Source organism: Podarcis vaucheri (genome assembly GCF_965113315.1).
Source record: "Podarcis vaucheri genome assembly, chromosome: 3".
In the NCBI taxonomy this organism is placed as follows: domain Eukaryota; kingdom Metazoa; phylum Chordata; class Lepidosauria; order Squamata; family Lacertidae; genus Podarcis; species Podarcis vaucheri.
This window is the reverse complement of record NC_138761.1, coordinates 41,727,850-41,748,786: the sequence shown is the minus strand read 5'-3', so window position 1 is coordinate 41,748,786 and position 20,937 is coordinate 41,727,850. Positions and strand designations below refer to the sequence as shown.

The 20,937-nt window shown below is 41.9% G+C and overlaps 1 protein-coding gene across 1 annotated transcript in view; it reads left to right on the top strand.

Moving 5' to 3' along the window:
* The window catches only part of LTBP1 (latent transforming growth factor beta binding protein 1), a 186,046-nt gene that overhangs the window by 33,814 nt on the left and 131,295 nt on the right, over window positions 1-20,937 (top strand). The window contains 1 exon segment of the mRNA XM_082216221.1: window positions 2,836-3,011. Coding sequence (XP_082072347.1) covers window positions 2,836-3,011 — 176 coding nt within the window.

Here is a 20,937-nt window from a genome sequence, read left to right as displayed (position 1 = left end):
CTCTCCAGCTGAGAGTTTGGTGGATGAAGGATCAGTTTCAAATTCTGTAGCAATGTCAAGCATGTTGCCAATGTTATGTGTCCATTTGCTATGAGACAACGTCTTCCCATCGAGTGCTGTGATCAAATGTTGCAGGGTTAACTCATTGGTGTGGAGGGCACAAACCAACCAGATCAGCTTATGACCAAGCTTGACCTCTATCCAGTGCATGGTACCACCCTCCCAGCCAGTGTTAACATTTGTAGAATCACCACCAATGGCCTGCAGTCTCTTATCAATGCCCTTCTTCATGAAATCTACCAGATTATTAGCAATAACCTCAGCTGGTTTTTCTCTCTTTGAGCCTTTCTCTGAAGTGAAATGGGTAGAGATATCTTCCACCTGGCATACAGCACACGGAATATTGCTGGGTAACTGCTGATCTGAATTGTTTGCTTTCAGCATAGTTTTAGTTGTATCTTCACAGCTGTCAAAGAAGATGCAGTCAATTTCACCCCTCTGACAAAGAAAATCAAATTCCTGATCCAGGCATTTCATAACTGTTTCTTGGGCCCTTCTGATTTTATTGTGATCAACTACAAGTCTCTCCTCATCTTCAGTGATCAAGCCAACATCCATAACAGCAGCTGTGGCTTGCAGACCAACATCATATCTGAAGTTCTACATCAGACATAGGAAATCTCAGCCCTCCAGATGTTTTGAGACTACAACTCCCATCATCCCTAGCTAACAGGACCAGTGGTCAGGGATGATGGGAATTGTAGTCTCACAACATCTGGAGGGCCGAGTTTGCCTATGCCTGTTCTACATAGCACCATTATGTATTTCTAATGTGTGATGTTTGTCACACACCTTCCTGGAAGATGCTTTGGTGATCATAAGGGTTGCACTGAAATGCCTCTGCTCTGGTGCGATTTTTACAATTGTCAGGCAGCTTCCTGGAAGGTGCTTTGGTGATAAGGTTCGCGCCAAAGCAACTCTGGGAGGCTGTGTCTTCCGCGGGAAGCAGCAGCGACTCAGGAGGAGGAAGTGGCAAAGGTGAGGGGGTAATGAGGCGAGTGGGGGGGCAGGAAAGGGGGGGGGCATGGTGCATACCGGCACCTATTTTTCTTTCAAAAAAACCCCGACTGGGTACAAACATGCTCTGACAGAAATCCAATAGTCCCCAAAACACTCATCCTCTGCATATTTTTATGAGACTGTCTGACAGACAGTTGTAAGCTGGGTTCATTATGCTTGGAGTGTTCTTTACTGTATCCTTCAGTTACATGTATGGTGTTACTGTGTTTCCTCATCCTTGATGTGTACATACTCTAGCATGTAGAAAACTGAAAACAACAACACTAGATTCTTTTAAAGAACATTTTATATTCAGAAAATGGGACGCGGGTGGCGCAGTGGGTTAAACCACAGAGCGTAGGACTTGCCGATCAGAAGGTCGGCGGTTCGAATCCCCGCAACGGGGTGTGCTCCCATTGCTCAGTCCCTGCTCCTGCCAACCTAGCAGTTCGAAAGCACGTCAAAGTGCAAGTAGATAAATAGGTACCGCTCTGGCGGGAAGGCAAACAGCGTTTCCGTGCTTCTCTGGTTCGCCAGAAGCGGCTTAGTCATGCTGCCCACATGACCCGGAAGCTGTAAGCCGGCTCCCTCGGCCAATAAAGCGAGATGAGCGCCGCAACCCCAGAGTCAGCCATAACTGGACCTAATGGTCTTGGGTCCCTTTACCCTTTACCTTTATGTTCAGAAAATGCAAGAAAATGTTCATTGTGCCGTGTGTGTGTGTGTGTGTGTGTGTTAAGAATCTTAAATCAACCCATATAATTTGGTTCTCTGGTTTGTTACTTTATTTGAGAAATAGAATAGAAAAAAGTCAAGAATATTAGAAATCATTCTGAAAAAAAGCCAGTTTCTTTTAACAGTTGCTGGCTGTGCAGCTGAGCTTCAGACTTACAGAAAATAACTTGCATTTATGAAAGATGGTTGGAGTTAGGGTCGGCTTATTTAGTCTAGACAGTATTTCTCTTGCCAAATGTCACTTTGCTCAGTTCTTCCTGTCATAATTGTTTAATAAAGGCAGTCCAAGAATATTCTGTATAAAGAGAACTTCCTTGGACTCTAGAACAAATGATATTTGCATTTATAACAATGTAGTACTTTAATGATTTTAAATTAGTGACAAGGACATAGCCATAAGTTCACACAGGTGTCCCGTGAGGTAGAGGCTGCATGTGGTATATAAGCCCTCCTGCCCCACTAAGTGTGTCTGTTCCACAGTTGGGCCCACATGTTGGACAAATTATTTGTTGATTAATTTATGTGCAACCTTTAAATAGCAACAATAGCAGTTCATAGTATGATGTTTAAACTTTTTAAAAAAATGTTTTTAATGATATTGATGTGTTTGCTGCCATGGGCTTCCTATGGCAGGAAGTATGAGATTTAAATTGAATAAATAATTAATATATATATATATATACAGTGGTACCTCAGGTTAAGTACTTAATTCGTTCCTGAGGTCTGTACTAATCTGAAACTGTTCTTAACCTGAAGCACCACTTTAGCTAATGGGGCCTCCTGCTGCTACTGCGCCGCCGGAGCACAATTTCTGTTCTCATCCTGAAGCAAAGTTCTTAACCTGAAGCAGTATTTCTGGGTTAGTGGAGTCTGTAACCTGAAGCGTATGTAACCCGAGGTACCACTGTATATATATCTGCTACAGCCATGAAGCAGTAAGATATCAGACTTGGTCACTGACAAAATGGACATTCCCTGTATATAGCAAATGTAATAACACACAGAAAATAATATTTTCTCTGTTCTTGTTTCTTCAAACAGAATGATGCCCCTTTCATCCCAGACTTTGATGATGAATGTGCATCATGGCCAAAAACAGGAATATGTTATCAAGCCCAAGTACTCCACAACAAAGAAAGTGATTTCAGGAGAACAGTCTACTGAGAGTTCATTGCCTTTAAGGATAAACCAGGATCAGCTTGCCTCACCTTTTCAGTGTGAGTATGAATGAAATGGAACAAACTTTGGTGGTGATCTTGATGTATTGAAATAAATGGCGGGAGCTATCAAAAGGACAGGTTGTAATAATGAGTGGCTAGATAAATGTACATCTGAAGGCAGCCCTTCTGAACTTTTGAGATTTGATGTAAAATTTGATCTTCCTGATTCCCTTTTTTCAAATAAGATTACCTGCAACCAATCCTTAACAGTATTTAGCTAGCTACTTGATTGCACTGAGATCAACATGAACCTCAGAACAATTCTCTGTTGAGGACATGCACTTAGAGACACCCAAAATAGCTATCAGAAAACTTGACTGCAGCTGCTAAACTTCCTCTTTTAAATTTAAAGTATGATCACATTGGACTTTCTCCTTACACATTTGTTTTATGTTGTAAACCCCACCCTAAGATCTACGGGTATAGGGTTGTATACAAATTTAATTAATTAATATTGTAGAGCAAGAAAAAGTGCTGCCGAAATGATTGAGGTGCTGGAATACTTTCCTTTTAAACCCATTTTAAATCAGTGGGGCTTTGAAGTTTAGAAATATTGGGGGGGGGAATCTTAAGTGTGCGATGTGATAGAAGTAAATAAAGAGATCCCCCCCGCACCATTTGCTTCATAACAATAATAACAACAACATTTTATTTTATTTAAATCCCACCCATCTGACTGGGTTGCCACAGCCACTCTGGGCAGCTTCCAGCATATATAAAAAGATAATAAAAGATTCCTCTTCTCCCAGGCCATTGGCAGAATACTATCTATGACCTTTTAAACTTGGGGTGGAGGGTATTATTTTATTTGTTAGCCATTTTTTGGTTTTTATACTGTAAATGGTCTTGTGATCCTTGGATGAAGGGCAGTAATGAAACTAAATAAATAAATTAGATAGATAGATAGATAGATAGTGTTTCTTAGGTATTCAGATATATTAAATCTAAAATACCGTATTTTTCGGACTATTGGACGCACCGGTCCATAGGACGCACCTAGATTTGGGGGGGGGGAAATAAAGGCAAAAAAAAATTATCCCCCCCCCCCGCCAGGCGCGGGGCTGGGGCGGGGAAGCCCGAGCTTCCCCCTCCCCCAGAACGGGACCCAGAGCCATGCCGAAGCTGCGCGCAGCTTTGGCATCGCTCTGCGAACTTGCGGGGCTGGGGGAGGAAGAAGCCTTCCGCCAGCCTCCAAACCATGTCGGGAGACAGCGGGATAGCGCGCTGCGCCTCTCCCGCTGTCCCCCGAGTTTGCAGGGCTGGCGACGGGGAGGAGCAGGCTTCTTCCCCCGCCAGCCTTCTAGACAAGTCGGGGTACAGCGGCAAAGGCGCGCTGCGCCTCTCCCGCTGTCCCCCGAGTTTGCGGGGCTGGTGATGGGGAGGAGCAGGCTTCTCCCCCGCCAGTCTTCTAGACAAGTCGGGGGACAGCGGCAAAGGCGCGCTGCGCCTCTCCCGCTGTCCCCCGAGTTTGCAGGGCTGGCGACGGGGAGGAGCAGGCTTCTTCCCCCGCCAGCCTTCTAGACAAGTCGGGGTACAGCGGCAAAGGCGCGCTGCGCCTCTCCCGCTGTCCCCCGAGTTTGCGGGGCTGGCGACGGGGAGGAGCAGGCTTCTCCCCCCGCCAGCCTTCTAGACAAGTCGGGGGACAGCGGGAAGGGCGCGCTGCGCCTCTCCCGCTGTCCCCCGAGCTTGTGGGGCTGGCGGTGGGGCTCTCCTGAAGCCTGGAGGCTCCCCCCCCCAGCCTCCAGATCAGGTCGGGGAATAGCGGGATGGCGGAGCGCCGCCATCCCGCTTTTCCCCGACCTGATCTGGAGGTTGTGGGGATGGTGGGGGGGAGAAGCAGGCTTGCTTCTCCCTCCCCCAGCCTCCAGATCAGGTCGGGGAATAGCGGGATGGCGGAGCGCCGCCATCCCGCTTTTCCCCGACCTGATCTGGAGGTTGTGGGGATGGTGGGGGGGAGAAGCAGGCTTGCTTCTCCCTCCCCCAGCCTCCAGATCAGGTCGGGGAATAGCGGGATGGCGGAGCGCCGCCATCCCGCTTTTCCCCGACCTGATCTGGAGGTTGTGGGGATGGTGGGGGGGAGAAGCAGGCTTGCTTCTCCCTCCCCCAGCCTCCAGATCAGGTCGGGGAATAGCGGGATGGCGGAGCGCCGCCATCCCGCTTTTCCCCGACCTGATCTGGAGGTTGTGGGGATGGTGGGGGGGAGAAGCAGGCTTGCTTCTCCCTCCCCCAGCCTCCAGATCAGGTCGGGGAATAGCGGGATGGCGGAGCGCCGCCATCCCGCTTTTCCCCGACCTGATCTGGAGGTTGTGGGGATGGTGGGGGGGAGAAGCAGGCTTGCTTCTCCCCCCGCCAGCCTCCAGATCAGGTCGGGGAATAGCGGGGTGGCGGCTCTGCGCCTCCCCGCTGTCCCCAGCTTTTGGGTGCAGGCTGCTGCCCGCAAGCCTTGCGAGCCCGCGGGACATCCCGCCGAGCTTGCAAGACTTGGGATAGCTTCCTGAAGCCTGGAGAGCGAGAGGGGTCGGTGCGCACGGACCCCTCTCGCTCTCCAGGCTTCAGCAAAAGCCTGCATTCGCACCATAGGACGCACACACATTTCCCCTTCATTTTTGGAGGGGAAAAAGTGCGTCCTATAGTGCGAAAAATACGGTATTTGATATTTAACTGTTCTTTAGTGGTCCAATGCCGGCAATCAATAAAGTAATAGAATGAATGTATGCTGGAAGCTGTAGTTGAATTGGAAGCTGTTGTTAAATTTGATGCCAGAATTTGATTTTTATATATAGTGGAAATCACTAGTTTGCAATTAGTTCAACATCAGTTTTATATTGTGGGTTGTGGTTTCTGTACATTAAACATTAAGAGCAAGAGATGATAGATTCATGTGTTGCCTGCAGTGGCCTTCTTTGTTAAAAGTAATTACTATTGACATTTACCAATAGCAAAATGCTGTTCTTACTCGCATTAGTAAAATATATTTTCTTGCTATATTAGCTACCACATAATTATATGAAGAGGGATAGGCTAGTTAGAATTAGTGTTCTGTGGTGAATTGAACTTTGTTTTTACAAAACAGCATTTTCTTTCATAGACAAGGCCAGAAAGGAATGGAAAGTCTCCTTGGTATTAGGAAATACAAAGTAGATAAGAGTAATTGCCCCCCCCCGGTTAATTACTCTTATCTACTTTGTGTTTCCTAATACCATAATAATAATAATAATACCTAATTTTGTTTTGAACATACAGTGGTGCCTCGCAAGACGAAAAGAATCCGTTCTGTGATTCTCTTCGTCTAGCGGTTTTTTCGTCTTGCGAAGCAAGCCCATTGACGGATTAGAAGATTAGCGCTATTAGCGGCTTTTAGCGGCTTATCTGCTGACCAGATCAGCTGATAAGCGACTTAGTGGCTTAGAAAAAGGGGGGAAGGAAAAAAAACCCAGCAGGAACTTGCAAGACATTGTCGTCTTGCGAAGCAAGCCCATAGGAAATTCGTTTTGCGAAGCACCTCCAAAACGGAAAACTGTTTCGTCTAGCGAGTTTTCCGTCTTGCGAGGCATTTGTCTTGCGGGGCACCACTGTATGACACTCCGGGGGGCAGATTCTTGTGGATGTGCTTTCAGTAAAGATTTATCTGTTTGGCCAAATGGGACATTGATCCACCATGATTAGTCTTCCCTTAGCCAGCCCCCACCTTCCTTTCTTCTTACTTACAGGCTGTCCAGCAAATGTCACTGGCTGTCAGCTGTCTCCTCCTTAGTCTCAGTGTTGTCCTTGTAGAAGTCATCAGGGAGGAGGATGGGGACAAACCTAGAACTAGTTGGCTCTGCCTACTGTTGATCTCCCACCTACAGTTGGTCTCCCAGTCGTCTCCTCTCCCAGCCCATGGGAGAAATTGCGGAATCAGAAAGGACATGAGGATATTTACCATATAAAGGATATTTACCATATAAAAATGATACACATAGTAGGGATCTCATGAGTTTTTTCACAGCTCTTCCAGGCAACATCAGGTTGGGGGTAGTGGTGAAAATAGCTGGATCAGGTTCAGACAGTTCAGTAACAACAGAAAATATTTCTGCAGAATAGAAGGCTTGTTTTTGATACTGGTTGATACTGGTTGACACAAGCACCTGCTTCTACTATGCTCATTTTCCTGAAATCCCAAAGTGCTTCACATACCTGATCTCAGAAATCCTTATAGCCACCAGTTCTTATGGCCACATTATAAGGTAGTTTATTGTTATCCTCATTTTTCAAAACATAAGGCTGATGATAGTATTAGCTGAATTCATGCTTGAACTAGAGGTTTTCTACTGAAATCTGTCTGGCATTGGCTACATTCATTCAGTTTGATTTAAGCCAATCTGTCTTAATTTGTCAGAGTTTAAGTTTCATTACTCAGTTCCAGTAGATCATTTATATGTATGAGAAGTTTGAGTCAAAATATAGGGCCTGGCACTAGAATTCCAAGTTGATAATTTGGCAACACGGCCCCAGAGCATGTCTGCCAAGAACATGAAGGCTTGTGGGCCTTCCACTAAATGACCTAAGATTACTGCCTCTCCAGGGTGTATGGGGTTTTAGGGGGGTAGTACCTCTGGTGGGGGACATGTTGTGCTCCTTCTGGGTTGTTTGTCCACCTTTGGTCCCCACCCCGCACTCTGCTCCCAGCTGTGGCTGCTAGAAGCTGTCAGCATATGACAGCGGCCACACCCCAGGAACGGCTTCAGCTACTCAGTTAAACCAGGTGACAGTAGCCAATGTGTCTCATACCCTAAGTAAGTTAGGGTCTTGCCCTGCATGAGAAGACAGGCTCTGGTGGATGGAATGTACAAAACAATAGCGGGACCAATGGTTAAGAAGGCGGTTTCTGCACGTGCTGTAGAGGGAAGAGAGGGGCTGATGGGACTTGTCAACCTGGGAAGGTAACCCATCTAGGAAAGGAAAACTCTGATCCTAAAAGTCTGTTGCCTTGCGGGACATCTTCAGGTGAAGAAAAGGCGAAGGAGTAAACCCTACACAAATCCGGAGTGGAATACCTCAGATGGTTGAATGGTGCCTTGTACGCCTTTCTGGCAACTCCTGCAGGCAAACTGGTACCGAACATATTGGTCTGTTTTCCTTTGGATCACATCAGTGAGGTCAAGAAAGGAGTTTTGTTGTCTGGGCAGCCCAGGACCCCAGGGAGGTTAGTTTTGTGCTGCTAACACAGCGGTTTGACTTCACCCCCATAGGCACACTCCATTGTCTCTCAAGACAGATGGGTGCCTCTCTGTTTTCTTGAATCTGTTTTCTTTTTAAGGATTTCAGGGATAGATCAGTACAATTTAAACAGCCTTTTTCCATAGATGAAGAGAAAGGCGAAAGCTGCTTTCCGTCAGAAGAACTTTTAAGGCACAGTTTTGACCCTTTACCCTGGGGATTGATTGTCAGAGCCTCACAAGCAATTATTAGAAGAAACAACAGGTGAAATGAGAAAGTGCAGAGCTTGTACAATAGAGGGTAAATATAGACCAAGATGAGAGCACATATTGAAAGATGTGCTTAAAAATAAATATGGAACAGCTGTCTGAATTATTGGGCATTGTTGATGTTATGCACTGAAAATAAGTCATAGGCTCCACAGAGGAAAAATAAAATATGTGATCATCTAATTCAGGACCATAAAGTAGTTGACAACTTTTAGCCCAGAATTCTTGTGAGCTCATCTTTCCATCTCTAAAAATATTCTTAATACAAGATTGCCGAAGCACTGGAAAATGTACAGTTCACATTATCTATTCAGGGATAAGTTTCTTGTCTTTCTAGTGTGTTTTAGTCAGTCACCATTTTTTTCTATGCATCAAAACAGGAGGTTTTAAAAGATACATTGTTGATTCAATACAAAGCACATAACCGTAAATGTTGTGTACTAAATTTAACAATAACAATTCAAATTATCTGTGACTAAATTTTTATATTACAATGGAATTGAAACACTGATGCTCAAAATATCAACCAATTATATAATTTTTATCTTTTAAAAAGTTCCATGTTTCATAGAAAACTTGCCCATTAAAATTTTATTTAAAAAGTGGAACACATTGATTTATAAGGCTCCCAAGCGTATAGTACGGCTTGAAATAAGAGAATATGGAATCATTTGATTAAGGTTTGGCCTTAACTATAGAAATTTTGCCTGTGAAAATATAGTACTTTCTTATTTGGGGAAAGATTGCATCGGTCCTTGTTAGAGACTGTTTTGGGGCCAGCTCGTAATTTAAATGAGCTACATTTCCCCAAATTCTTGTCAAAAGACAGCTGCATTTTGGTTTGCGTTTTGTTTCTGAAAGTGCAAATTAGATAATTTTGTATTAAAATGCAAATATAATTTCTCTCTGATCGCTAGTAAAGAGCATTTCCTCTTTATCAAAAACTCATTATACAAATTGTAATGTGTTCAAGGTGGGAGCAGACAACCAATCAAAAGGCATTTAAAAGTGTGTATGTGGTACCTGCAGCAACCATAGATTGAGAGGGTGCTTTTAGCACTTGTATCTGGAAGGACAGATCCTGAAGCTGAGACTCCAATACTTTGGCCACCTCATGAGAAGAGGAGACTCCCTGGAAAAGACCCTGATGTTGGGAAAGATGGAGGACACAAGGAGAAGGAGACGACAGAGGATGAGATGGTTGGATAGTGTTCTTGAAGCTACCAGCATGAGTTTGACCAAACTGCGGGAGGCAGTGGAAGACAGGAGTGCCTGGCGTGCTCTGGTCCATGGGGTCACGAAGAGTCGGACACAATTAAACGACTAAACAACAACAACAATTCATGAGGACCAAGAAAGGACAGGGGTAAACAGAGAAGGATGCATCCCCTCTTCGGTTCTTGTGGAACAGAAAGCAAACATCACTGTGTATATTTGCAAGAACGCTTTGGGAGAGAAGTCTAGAATGGAGTCTCTTTCCTGGAGCTAAGCAGTTTTAGCCCCACAATTTCCTTTGCCTCCAAGTTACTAATAATAATAATAATAAAAAAATTTATTTATATCCCGCCCTCCCCAGCTGAGCCGGGCTCAGGGCGGCTAACAACAATCAAATAAACAATCAAATAATAACACATTCTAAAAATATTTCATTATAAAAATTAGTTAAAATCAAATTGATGGCAACCGATTAAACAAAATTCTGTGCAGGTTGCCAGAGGAGGGAGTCAGGCTGCGCCCTGACCAAAGGCCTGGCGGAACAACTCTGTCTTGCAGGCCCTGCGGAAAGATGTCAAGTCCCGCAGGGACTAGTTTCTATCTAATGGAGAAGAGATTCTGAAGGGCACAGAGGGGTCTCTGACATTTGCCACTTGAGCACACAAATGAAGTTGTACTGCATGATACTATGAAGCATGACTAAGAAATCTTGGGTTCTGGGTTGTGAAGTGCCATTCCCAAAGAGGCCACTCCACACGCTAGAAGGCAGCATTTGTCAGAGCCATGCATTGTAGTGTCACACAGTACAATTCCATTTATTTATGTAACTCTGTATAACTCCTTTTTCCCCATTGCTGAGCTTTTGGTGTGTGGCCAAAAACTGGCTCTTTTAGGAAAAGCCTTGGGCTGATTTAGAGTGGCTTAAAGAATATTTATTTTTTTGCTGCTGTAACTGTTTTGTTTTTATTATTACTTTTTTCTTTTTGTTAATTTAAAACTGTATAATCATGTTATAGTCAGCAGCTTTGACAGTGTTACAGAAAGGAATACAGAAGTATTTTAATCTAATAATAAACAAATGAACAAACTTGAGCTCTAAGAGGGGTTAAATTAGTTCTCTGGAAACCTACAGCTGAGGTGTTAATGGTTTTTTTAAAAAATGCTTTGCAAGTTAGACAGGTCAGGGCAAAATCTAGTACTTCTATTAATTTAACTTCATAGTACATGATTCTTTCTCTCTTGTTCACTCTGGTTATGTTCAGCAATTGCCCTTAAGTTGGTTGCCAAGAAACAATAACAGCATTGCTCATTTCTAACTCTCAGGCATGTTTCACGTTGTTTTAAGCATGTAAAATGGACACAGTCCAAAAAGGGGTGCTACGGGTGCAGGAATCATACAGGAAGCAGCTTAACATTAATGAGATGTCAGAAGAAAGATGATTCACTTTAAAACAAAACAAAAAACAAATAAAACAGCCTCTGTTCATGAGATTTAGACATGAAGGATAGGCATAAATAAATTAATAACTGATTGTGATCACTGACTCAGACTAAAATGCTGTATCCATAAAGTACTCTGAGGCGTGGATTATAAAATGTATTCTGCAACAAGCACCTTAGCGTTTGCACACACACGTAGAGGAGCTGAGTTCATAAGCTCCACTACAATGTGTGGGAGGTTAGGGCAAACCAATTTCTTCAAACTGAAATATGTGAGTTTCTTCATAATCTGCCTATGAGCCAGATATTTTAACTGGGACATCCAACAAACAGCAGATTATTACTTTGTGCTTTTGCAATCAGTCTAGTCAACCTTACTGCCCTTAACCTGACCTGCAAGGTCTCTTGACACACCTAAACCAATACGTTGTTCCAATACCCTTGTTGATACTTTGCTTGTATCAACTGAGTTTACAGTGGTACCTCGGGTTGCATACGCTTCAGGTTACACACTCCGCTAACTCAGAAATAGTGCTTCAGGTTAAGAACTTTGCTTCAGGATAAGAGCAGAAATCGGGAGGCCCCATTAGCTAAAGTGGTGCTTCAGGTTAAGAACAGTTTCAGGTTAAGAACGGACCTCTGGAACGAATTAAGCACTTAACCCGAGGTACCACTGTATTTTATCCAAGCCTTTCTGGGTTTACTGTTAGGTCCATCTTTGTCTCTTGAGCCTCAAGGAAGCAAGCAGAACATTTTGTTGGTTGAGGCTACCACACAAACTGTGAGCCCTCCTGATAAAAGTTTCCAAGCTCAATTCAAAGTGCTGGCCTTAACCTTTAGAGCCCTACATGGCTGGGGACCAAATACCTGTTGGATCACCTTCTTCCACATCAGTCTATGCATCCATTGTGACCAGGTGCTACTAAACAGAGGTGGTTGTGAAGGAATTGGATGAAGAGACAGAACAAAGTGAGCTTGTGTTTTTTGGATTAAGGCTGGTAGCTTGTTTGAAGGCTTGCTTGTGTGTTTGTGTTTTGCTGTGTGCTCTGCTAGAGCATTTGTTCTGACAGGGAGGAGCTACTGCCGAGAGGGAGTGTGGCTGAAGGAAGAAGTAAGTCACTGACCTTATTGGGGTCAGTCAGCAGCCATCAGTTCTACGCAGCTGCTCTTAATTTCTTGGAGTTCGTGACAAGGAGCTCAGGAACATTTCGTCTTGGTCAGACCTCACCTGGAGTTTTGTGTCCAGCTCTGGGCACCACAGTTTAAGAAGGATATTGACATACTGTTGGCCGAGATGACTGCAAGGATCCGAGACTTGGGAGAAGAGGCAATGGAGGAGGACTGGAAAAAATTTAAAGACTATTTGCAAAAGTATTATAAGTTGTATGAAACATAAGACGCCGTATGATTTGGAACGTTAGCCCCAGCAATGAAATTTAATTATTTATGAAATTGATAACATTCATGAAAGAATCAAAGTTTAAACGGGTAAAAAGGATATTATGTTATATCTTTAGAGTAATTGGAGAATAAGAGATTTAAACTTAAATTGCAACTGAAAATATAAAGAAACATACGAAATAAGGGTATAATTTGCTGATAACTTTATTATCAAGAATGCATTATGTGGGAGATGTGGGGAAGTCCAATGGAAATTTGAAGTGAGTTGTCGAAATGGTTGTGATTTTCTGTTCTTTTTTCTTTTTTTCTTCTGTTCTGTCTTTCCTTTTGTTTTCTTTGTAATTTGGAAAAAATGTAATAAAAATCATTATAAAAAAAAAAAAATAAGAAGGATATTGACATACTGGAACATGTACAGAGGAGGGTTACCAATATAATCAAGGGTCTGGAAACCACAACTTTATTTTATTTTTGTTTGTATGTTGCTTTAATCTCCACCCTTCATCTGAGGACTGCAGGGCGGTTTACTGTATGAAAACACACAAAAATTGGTTCAGGGTGTTGGATGTGTTTAGCCTGGAGAAGAGAAGACTGAGAGGTGATACAATAGGCATCTTCAGATAGTTAGAGGGCTGCCACATGGAAGATGGAACAAGCTTGACTTCTGCTGCAACAGAGAGTAGGACCTGAAGCAGTGGATTAAAATCGCAACACAAGAGATCCTGACCACACATTAGGAAGAACTTTCTGACAGTAAGTTCTATCAGTCAAGGATTCTTTAGTTGTGATTCCTGGATGACACTTTGGGTTCCTTCTAACTATACAATTCTATGAGTGTCATCTGAGGCCTTTCTCCAGGTACCTTTGCAGCCAGGGCCAGATTAAAGCAACTGCGGCCCCAGGGCTAGGAAACCTGTTGTTGTTGTTTAGTCGTTTAGTCGTGTCCGACTCTTCGTGGCCCCATGGACCAGAGCACGCCAGGCACTTCTGTCTTCCACTGCCTCCTGCAGTTTGGTCAGACTCATGTTTGTAGCTTCGAGAACAGTGTCCAACCATCTCGTCCTCTGTCGTCCCCTTCTCCTTGTGCCTTCCATCTTTCCCAGCATCAGGGTCTTTTCCAGGGAGTCTTCTCTTCTCATGAGGTGGCCAAAGTATTGGAGCCTCAGCTTCATGATCTGTCCTTCCAGTGAGCACTCAGGGCTGATTTCCTTCAGAATGGATAGGTTTGATCTTCTTGCAGTCCATGGGACTCTCAAGCGTGTCCTCCAGCACCATAATTCAAAAGCATCAATTCTTCGGCGATCAGCCTTCTTTATGGCCCAGCTCTCACTTCCATACATCACTACTGGGAAAACCATGGCTTTATCTATATGGACCTTTGTTGGCAAGGTGATGTCTTCTTTTTAAGATGCCGTCAAGGTTTGCCATCGCCTTTCTCCCAAGGAGCAGGCGACTTTTAATTTTGTGACTGCTGTCACCATCTGCAGTGATCATGGAGCCCAAGAAGGTAAAATCTCTCACTGCCTCCATTTCTTCCCCTTCTATTTGCCAGGAGGTGATGGGCCCAGTGGCCATGATCTTCGTTTTTTTGATGTTGAGCTTCAGACTATATTTTGCGCTCTCTTCTTTCACCCTCATTAAAAGGTTCTTTAATTCCTCTTCAAGCAACTGGGGCCCCAGGGCTAGGAAACCTAGGGAGGTCCAAACTTAATAGCATCTGATCACGAGAAGCAAAACCTTGTTCTCTTCTGTAGCTACTCAGCGAATGTAGAACATTTCTGAAATTTTAGCACTGATAAAAACATTGTTAATGAAGACATTCACATAGAACATTCCTAGGGAAATAATAGTTATGTTACAACATTACACTATCTACAAAGTCAGAACAGTTTCTTTCAAGCTCATTTGGATACAAACTTACCAATTATAACATTAAAATTAGTAAGTTGCAGTTTATCGTTTTCTGTGCAGAGAATGCTTTGATCAGACAACCAGTCTTGGCACATCGTTGACTGTACATCATTCTTTATCCTTTTTAGTCTAGAAACTGATCTTTCACTAGTACAGTTTGCAACCATTAAACACAGGAACAATCTGAAAATTGTTTCCACATTTGAAAAAGCTGTCTGAATTTTCTCCTGGAATATTATTTCATACATATCTTGGTGGCTTAAATTTTCATTTTCAGGGTGAGCTTCTTTGACATACAGGTGGAAGGACAAGCGTTCCTTGAGTAGGCTAAGCTCAACATCCTTTGGATACTTTTTCATCAATATTTTACTGCCGTTGTGAATCTGTTCCTTGGTCACTTGCAGATTCACCAAAAATTGCCAGCTACACTCCTATACATGGTTTCCCTTCTGTCTAGGTAGGCTTCAAGAGCATCCATGACAGGGATAAAGGAATTTACCCTAAAACTTGTCTATTGGAGAAAATTCATCTAAGGCTTTGGGTGTTGTGCCATCATTGTTTTGTTTTTTTTGCACTCTCTGCCGCCTTTTGACAGTTTTGCACTCTACATCTGGTAGAGTAAATTTTGTTTGCTGTTCAATTTAATCAATTTAGTCTGAGTGTTTGATATAAGCTGCAATAGTGAGCTGTAAATATTTGCACATATGCTCAGTGAAGTATGTAAACTTTGGAGTGACTTGCTAACTTTATGAAATTGGTCTAGCCAATGTGTCCAAAGGTGACGCAAGGAAATAAATTCAAATTCTTCCATTTTGTGCAGAAGCTTTTCAGCATGTCATCTAGTTTCTCCTTTCTCTGTTTCATTATAGTAAATATGACTGAGGGCTTCTACAATGTAAGCATAACTTTTGCTAGTAGCTGCAGTAGCTTTGGCGTGAGTCTCCACTCACATCTTGTGTCTGATAAATGTTTAGGAACTTTTGACTCGAGGAAATAATTTTTTTTAGCACTGCCCATCTTTTTGTAGGTCTGATAAAAAACAATAAAGCTCACTCACTTGTATCTTGTGGCATGTTCCTTCAGTTCCTTTTGTTAATTTTTTGGCTGACGATCCTGTTACTTCATTGTTACTTTCTCTATAAGTTTCTGTACTTGTAGTGGTAGTTACTGACAACAGTTCTTGAAGTTCTTGGGAGGCTGCGTTCTGGTTGTTCTTTAGTCTGCTCAGTGAAGTCTGCTTGATTTTTTTCTGTTTGCAAACATGATTCTTTATCTAAGGGTTAAGTAAGCCTTTAAACATTTTGAATATTTACTTCTGTTCTTTTTGTCATTTTTGTTTACTAGCACCACTTTCATATCACTTCTTATTATTTTCACAAAAAGTCAAAATTAAATATTGTTGTGATTCACAGTGATATAAAATAAGTCTCACTTGTTCTCAAAATGGATGCTACAGTGATAGATGGTGATCTGAACACTTGTATTGCTTCATAGCTGAATTTATTTGATTCTGAATAGCTTTAAAGCTTCCATAAACTTCACTAAACAGTAAGTATGCACTTGTGTAACTGTTAAACAGTCATAGACTCATACGTCACATGGTTAATGTTACTAAGCAACTGGGCCTAGATAGTAAAATTTGCCTTAAAAAAAAAAAGAATGGCAAGAGGTCAAGGCCCCTCTAGATTATGAGGCCCTGGGCTCCAGCCTGCTTAGCCTGTACATAAATCTGGCACTGCTTGCAGTCGGAAGTGCAGTGGGTGGCGACTGGAGAGATTAAGTAGAGATTTTGATTCTCATTAGATTTGCAGTTATTTGTGGCACCACACTGGCATTATTAAGGGACGCAGGGCATACTGTGGTCTAAACCACTGAGCCTCTTCAGCTTGCTGATCGTAAGGTCGGTGGTTCAAACCCATGCAGCGGGATGAGCTCCTGTTGTTTTGTCCTAGCTTCTGCCAGCCTAGCAGTTTCAAAGCATACCAGTGCAAGTAGATAAATAGGTACTGCCATGGTGGAAAGGGACATTTCTGTGTGCTCTGGCACTTGTCATGGTGTCCCGTTGCACCAGAAGCAATTTAGTCATGCTGGCCACATGACCCGGAAAGCTGTCTGTGGGCAAACGCTGGCTGCCTCAGCCTGAAAACCAAGATGAGTGCCACACGCCATAGTCACCTTTGAACAACAACAACAACAACATTTTTATTACTTATACTGGTTTCCCCAGCCACTCTGGGTGGCTCCCAACAGAATATTAAAAATTCAATAAAACATCAAACATTAAAAACTTCCCTAAACAGGGCTGCCTTCAGGGATGCCTTTGACTGGATTTAACCGTCCAGGGTTCCTTTACCTATTAAGCTATTCAGTTAAGATTAACAAACCTTGTTCTGTCTATGCAAAACAGACACAGCTCATCATTTAGTCTGACTGGGATTTTTCAAAAAATAATACACTTTATACCTTTGATATTGAGTATAGTGGGTTATCCTTATTTTTGCATTGCTATAAGGACTTGAGATGAACTGCTGGTTAGGGGGCTATTCTTTTGTCTGCGTTGTTGATTACACACACACACACACACACACACACACACACACACCCCATTATGTACCCCTGCTGGTCCCTAACCCATCCATGCCGCAAATGGGAGCAACAGTGGAACTAGCTGACACCATGCAATCATTCACAATTTATGTAAGAGATACTATTTTCTCTTCTGAAATGTAAGGGGAAAGGTTGAAACAAGGAGTGTGAAGAGGATGTATTGCTGATATGCATCTTTATAGAGACCACTGTGCAGGATCTTTAAACAATATTTAGCAAAAGCCAATCAAGGACTGACTTGTTAGTTGACTATACAGTATATGGCTCTAACTGAAAAATCGCTAGAGGAAATAATGTTTTTTTTAAAAAAATATATAGTATGTAGAAATATTGTGAAAAATTCATTGTATGATTGAAAAAAGTTGCTGTTAAACCAAAAAAAAGGTTATATTTTATGGTGGGTATTAAATATCAACTTTCCTTTGTACAGCTTTAAAGAAAAAACTCTGAGAAGAGTTAATCAGGATGGGATGATAAAAGAACGGGGACAGGCCTACTTTAGGAAATAAGCAATTTCCTCTTGATTGTGTTTTGTCAGCAGTTTAAAAGGTATAGGAGATAACCAAAGAGCTTGAAAAGCTTTTAGTGTTTCTAAAACTGTATGTTTATATCTATACATGTATGTGTGTGTAAGTCTGGGATGGTTTTTTCAGCTGTTGTGTGCAACAGGATTGGAACATAAATACCACAACATGAGAGATGAGTCCTAGGTGCATGTAAACCTTATATCCTAATAATGTGTATGGAATGAAAATATTACTTTATTTCTAATGAAAATGTATTTAATATATTTAATACCATGTGGATCAATGAATTATTTCTCCACTCTGTAAATATGTGTGTCATCTTTAAATGGAGCATGAGAACATAATCAGTGCCTGTTTTTTTGTATAGTCTTGCTACTCTCCAAAACCCAACCCCCCCCCCCAATTTTACAAGAGACTGGAAAGGTGCAGTTTCTCTAGGACAACAGCCTTCCAGTGACTTCATTAGTAAAGCAGCCCCAAACTTCTGTGTCCACATGGTCCTCCTCCAAATAGAATGAGATGCACGTGGACAGCTGGGTGTGTCATAGCTAGAAATCTTGCACCATATAGTAACTCTGGAAGGCATCTATGTAAATTCTGAAAAGAATGGTATACAATTAGTAGAAAATGTAAATCAACAATTGTTCACATTCATAAAGACAACTAAAACATGTATAAAATCTTCCTGGAATCGGATTGGCATTATAAGTAAAATGATCTACAAAGCTAACTTATAGAATTCCTTCACCTTATATAACCCTATCTAGGTATGGCAAAAACAGCTGTCATGGCCATCTGGTCACAAGCCCTGCCAAATGCCCATTCCTCTGCTTGCTCTTTCTATTACAGCATAACAGACTGCAATTCAGTTTGTCACAGCAAGCCTTGTGTAGGATCACATTTAATTCATGATGTTGCTGTTGAATTGCCAGACTTTCAGGGTGGAGACTAATGGACTTTGGTGTGTGCCGTTGAATTATATTGGGTGCATTGCCAGTACAAAGCATTAACCCCCCCGCCCTCCATACTGTAACAGATACTTCCTGTGATGGAAATCCTATTTAATCCATGACTTGGGACTTAGGTTTCTGTTCTGTGAATGGAGGGAATAGCTTTCCATTCAACAAATGAGAGTTCTATAAGCAAAAGTGGTACAAAACTGCCCTCCTTCCATCCATGAAGCAAAAACATAGAATGTAAGCCAGTGGTTCTTAGAGGGTGTGGCAACAGCCCTGCCCCCCTGGTGTGGCAGGAGACAATGGCAAGTGTGGCAGGAAGAGTCAAGGACAATCAAAGAAACATTTCAGTGTAGTGTAGTGTAGTGTAGTAGAATAATAATAATAATAACAACAACAACAAATTGCAGAATATGGATAGATATATTTTCATAATGAGAGCAAGAGCAAGTGATACTGAGGACAATCCTAGTTGTGTTTTCCAGTGCATCTCTTTTCAATTAAAAAAATCGATGTGATGTTGGCAATTTTTTATTTTGAAAGAGCGGCCCAGCGAAAACAATTTTGAGAACCACTGATCTCAACCCATGGATTTACTATTAGGTCTCATCCAAGAGATTATGTCTTGGTTTCAGTTCTCTATTTGTAAAAATGGAATGAGGGATTTATTCATGAGAGAAAAATTAAAAACAATGTTATATGAATGATAAAAAATAAATAATGTGCCCATAATTCAATGAATGTCTATTTATTAAAATTGTATACTGCCCTTCATCTTTAGATTCCAGGGCGGTTCACAACACAGGTTACTTTCATATTGCCAAGGCCATTTTTGTGTAATTTGAGATGGGATTACTACCGTCTATACGTGAATCTAATGCGCCATCAAATCTAATGTGCACCTCAGTATTCAAAACCTTGAAACCCAAAAAGTATTTACTATATCAGCGATATTTTTCATGCTTGTAATTGAATCTAATGTGCCCTCAAATCTAATGCACACCCTAATTTTCGTGACATAATTTGGCCAAAAAAGATGTGCATTACATTCAAGGAAACATGGTAGTACATAGAGAAATGCTGGAATGGTGGCTAATGCTTATCTTTGCTACATGGCTACTTTTCATAAAACAGTATCCTAAGGAGCCCATCTCGGTAGTGGTCCCAATCCTATGGAATGTCATCCCATCAGATGTCAAGGAGATAAACAACTATATGACTTTTAGAAGACATACAAAGGCAGCGCTGTATAGGGAAGTTTTCAGTGTTTGATGTCTCCTTGTGTTTGATGTCTCCTTGTGTTGGAAGCCGCCCAGAGTGGCTGGGGCAACCTAGTCATATGGACTGGGTACTACTACTGCTGCTACTACTAATAATAATAATACATTAAGCTTACTGAGGGCTGCATTTTAGGATTATTTTGTACATGGGTATGGATATTTGGATGAAACATACAAGTAGAGAATCATATACAGAGACCATATATGTGTAAGTATCTTTGTGATTCCCTTTAACTTATCCAGGAGTGAAGTGCAATTAAGGATTAGATCCACCTTTCCATTTACCGTAAATGGAAATTTCTACATATGTTTGTCCTTCAGTCTAATGTGCCAAGTGTGCCCTTTGTATTTGGGTAACAGAAGCCTCAAGAATTGGTGGGTACTTAGCTGAAATAGTAACTAGTAGTGTTGAGGTACAGTGTGGATTTTTCTTACATGTTCAGGTTTAGAGTTGGCATTTCATATGTGCGCAAAGGTATAAATAGACAAACCCTACTTGTACTGACTTTTTGTAAGACATGGTGCATCTTTAGCAGCCCATTCTTGTTCCACATAGAGGCACAAAAGTCCATCTTGAGTTGCCGTGGAGAACTACAGGATAGCTCTTGCACTTTGGCTCTGCAAACCCTTGTCTTCTCTTCTGGTCTGCAGTTTTGAATGATCCTCTGATCTGCTTGTTATATAGTTCCCGAAAATAGTCCATGAAACTTCGGCTTCTTTTCACTAAACGATCATTTTCAAATGTAGATGTCTATTAGGACTAGGAATGCTGGAGAAATTAAATCATTCTGTATTAGGAATTGAACCAACCTAATTCACTTGTCCAAAAATTTGCATGCATGTCGGAATGCAGATATGGGTTGGATTACATACTTTGCTGAAATGGCAATGTAGTGTCTGTAAAATTCCATAAAATATGTGAAAATAAGTGTTTGGTATTTAACAGAAAAATCATACAAAAATATGTAGAAGAAATGCATTGAAAGCATGCAAAAAAAAAAGTCTTTTAGGGGAAGAAAGTACAGCATTCGTACAATTCAAATGTGAATTTTTCATGCATTTTTTAAAATGCAAAAAACAGAATGGATCTATGATTCATGCATACTCATGCATGTGAA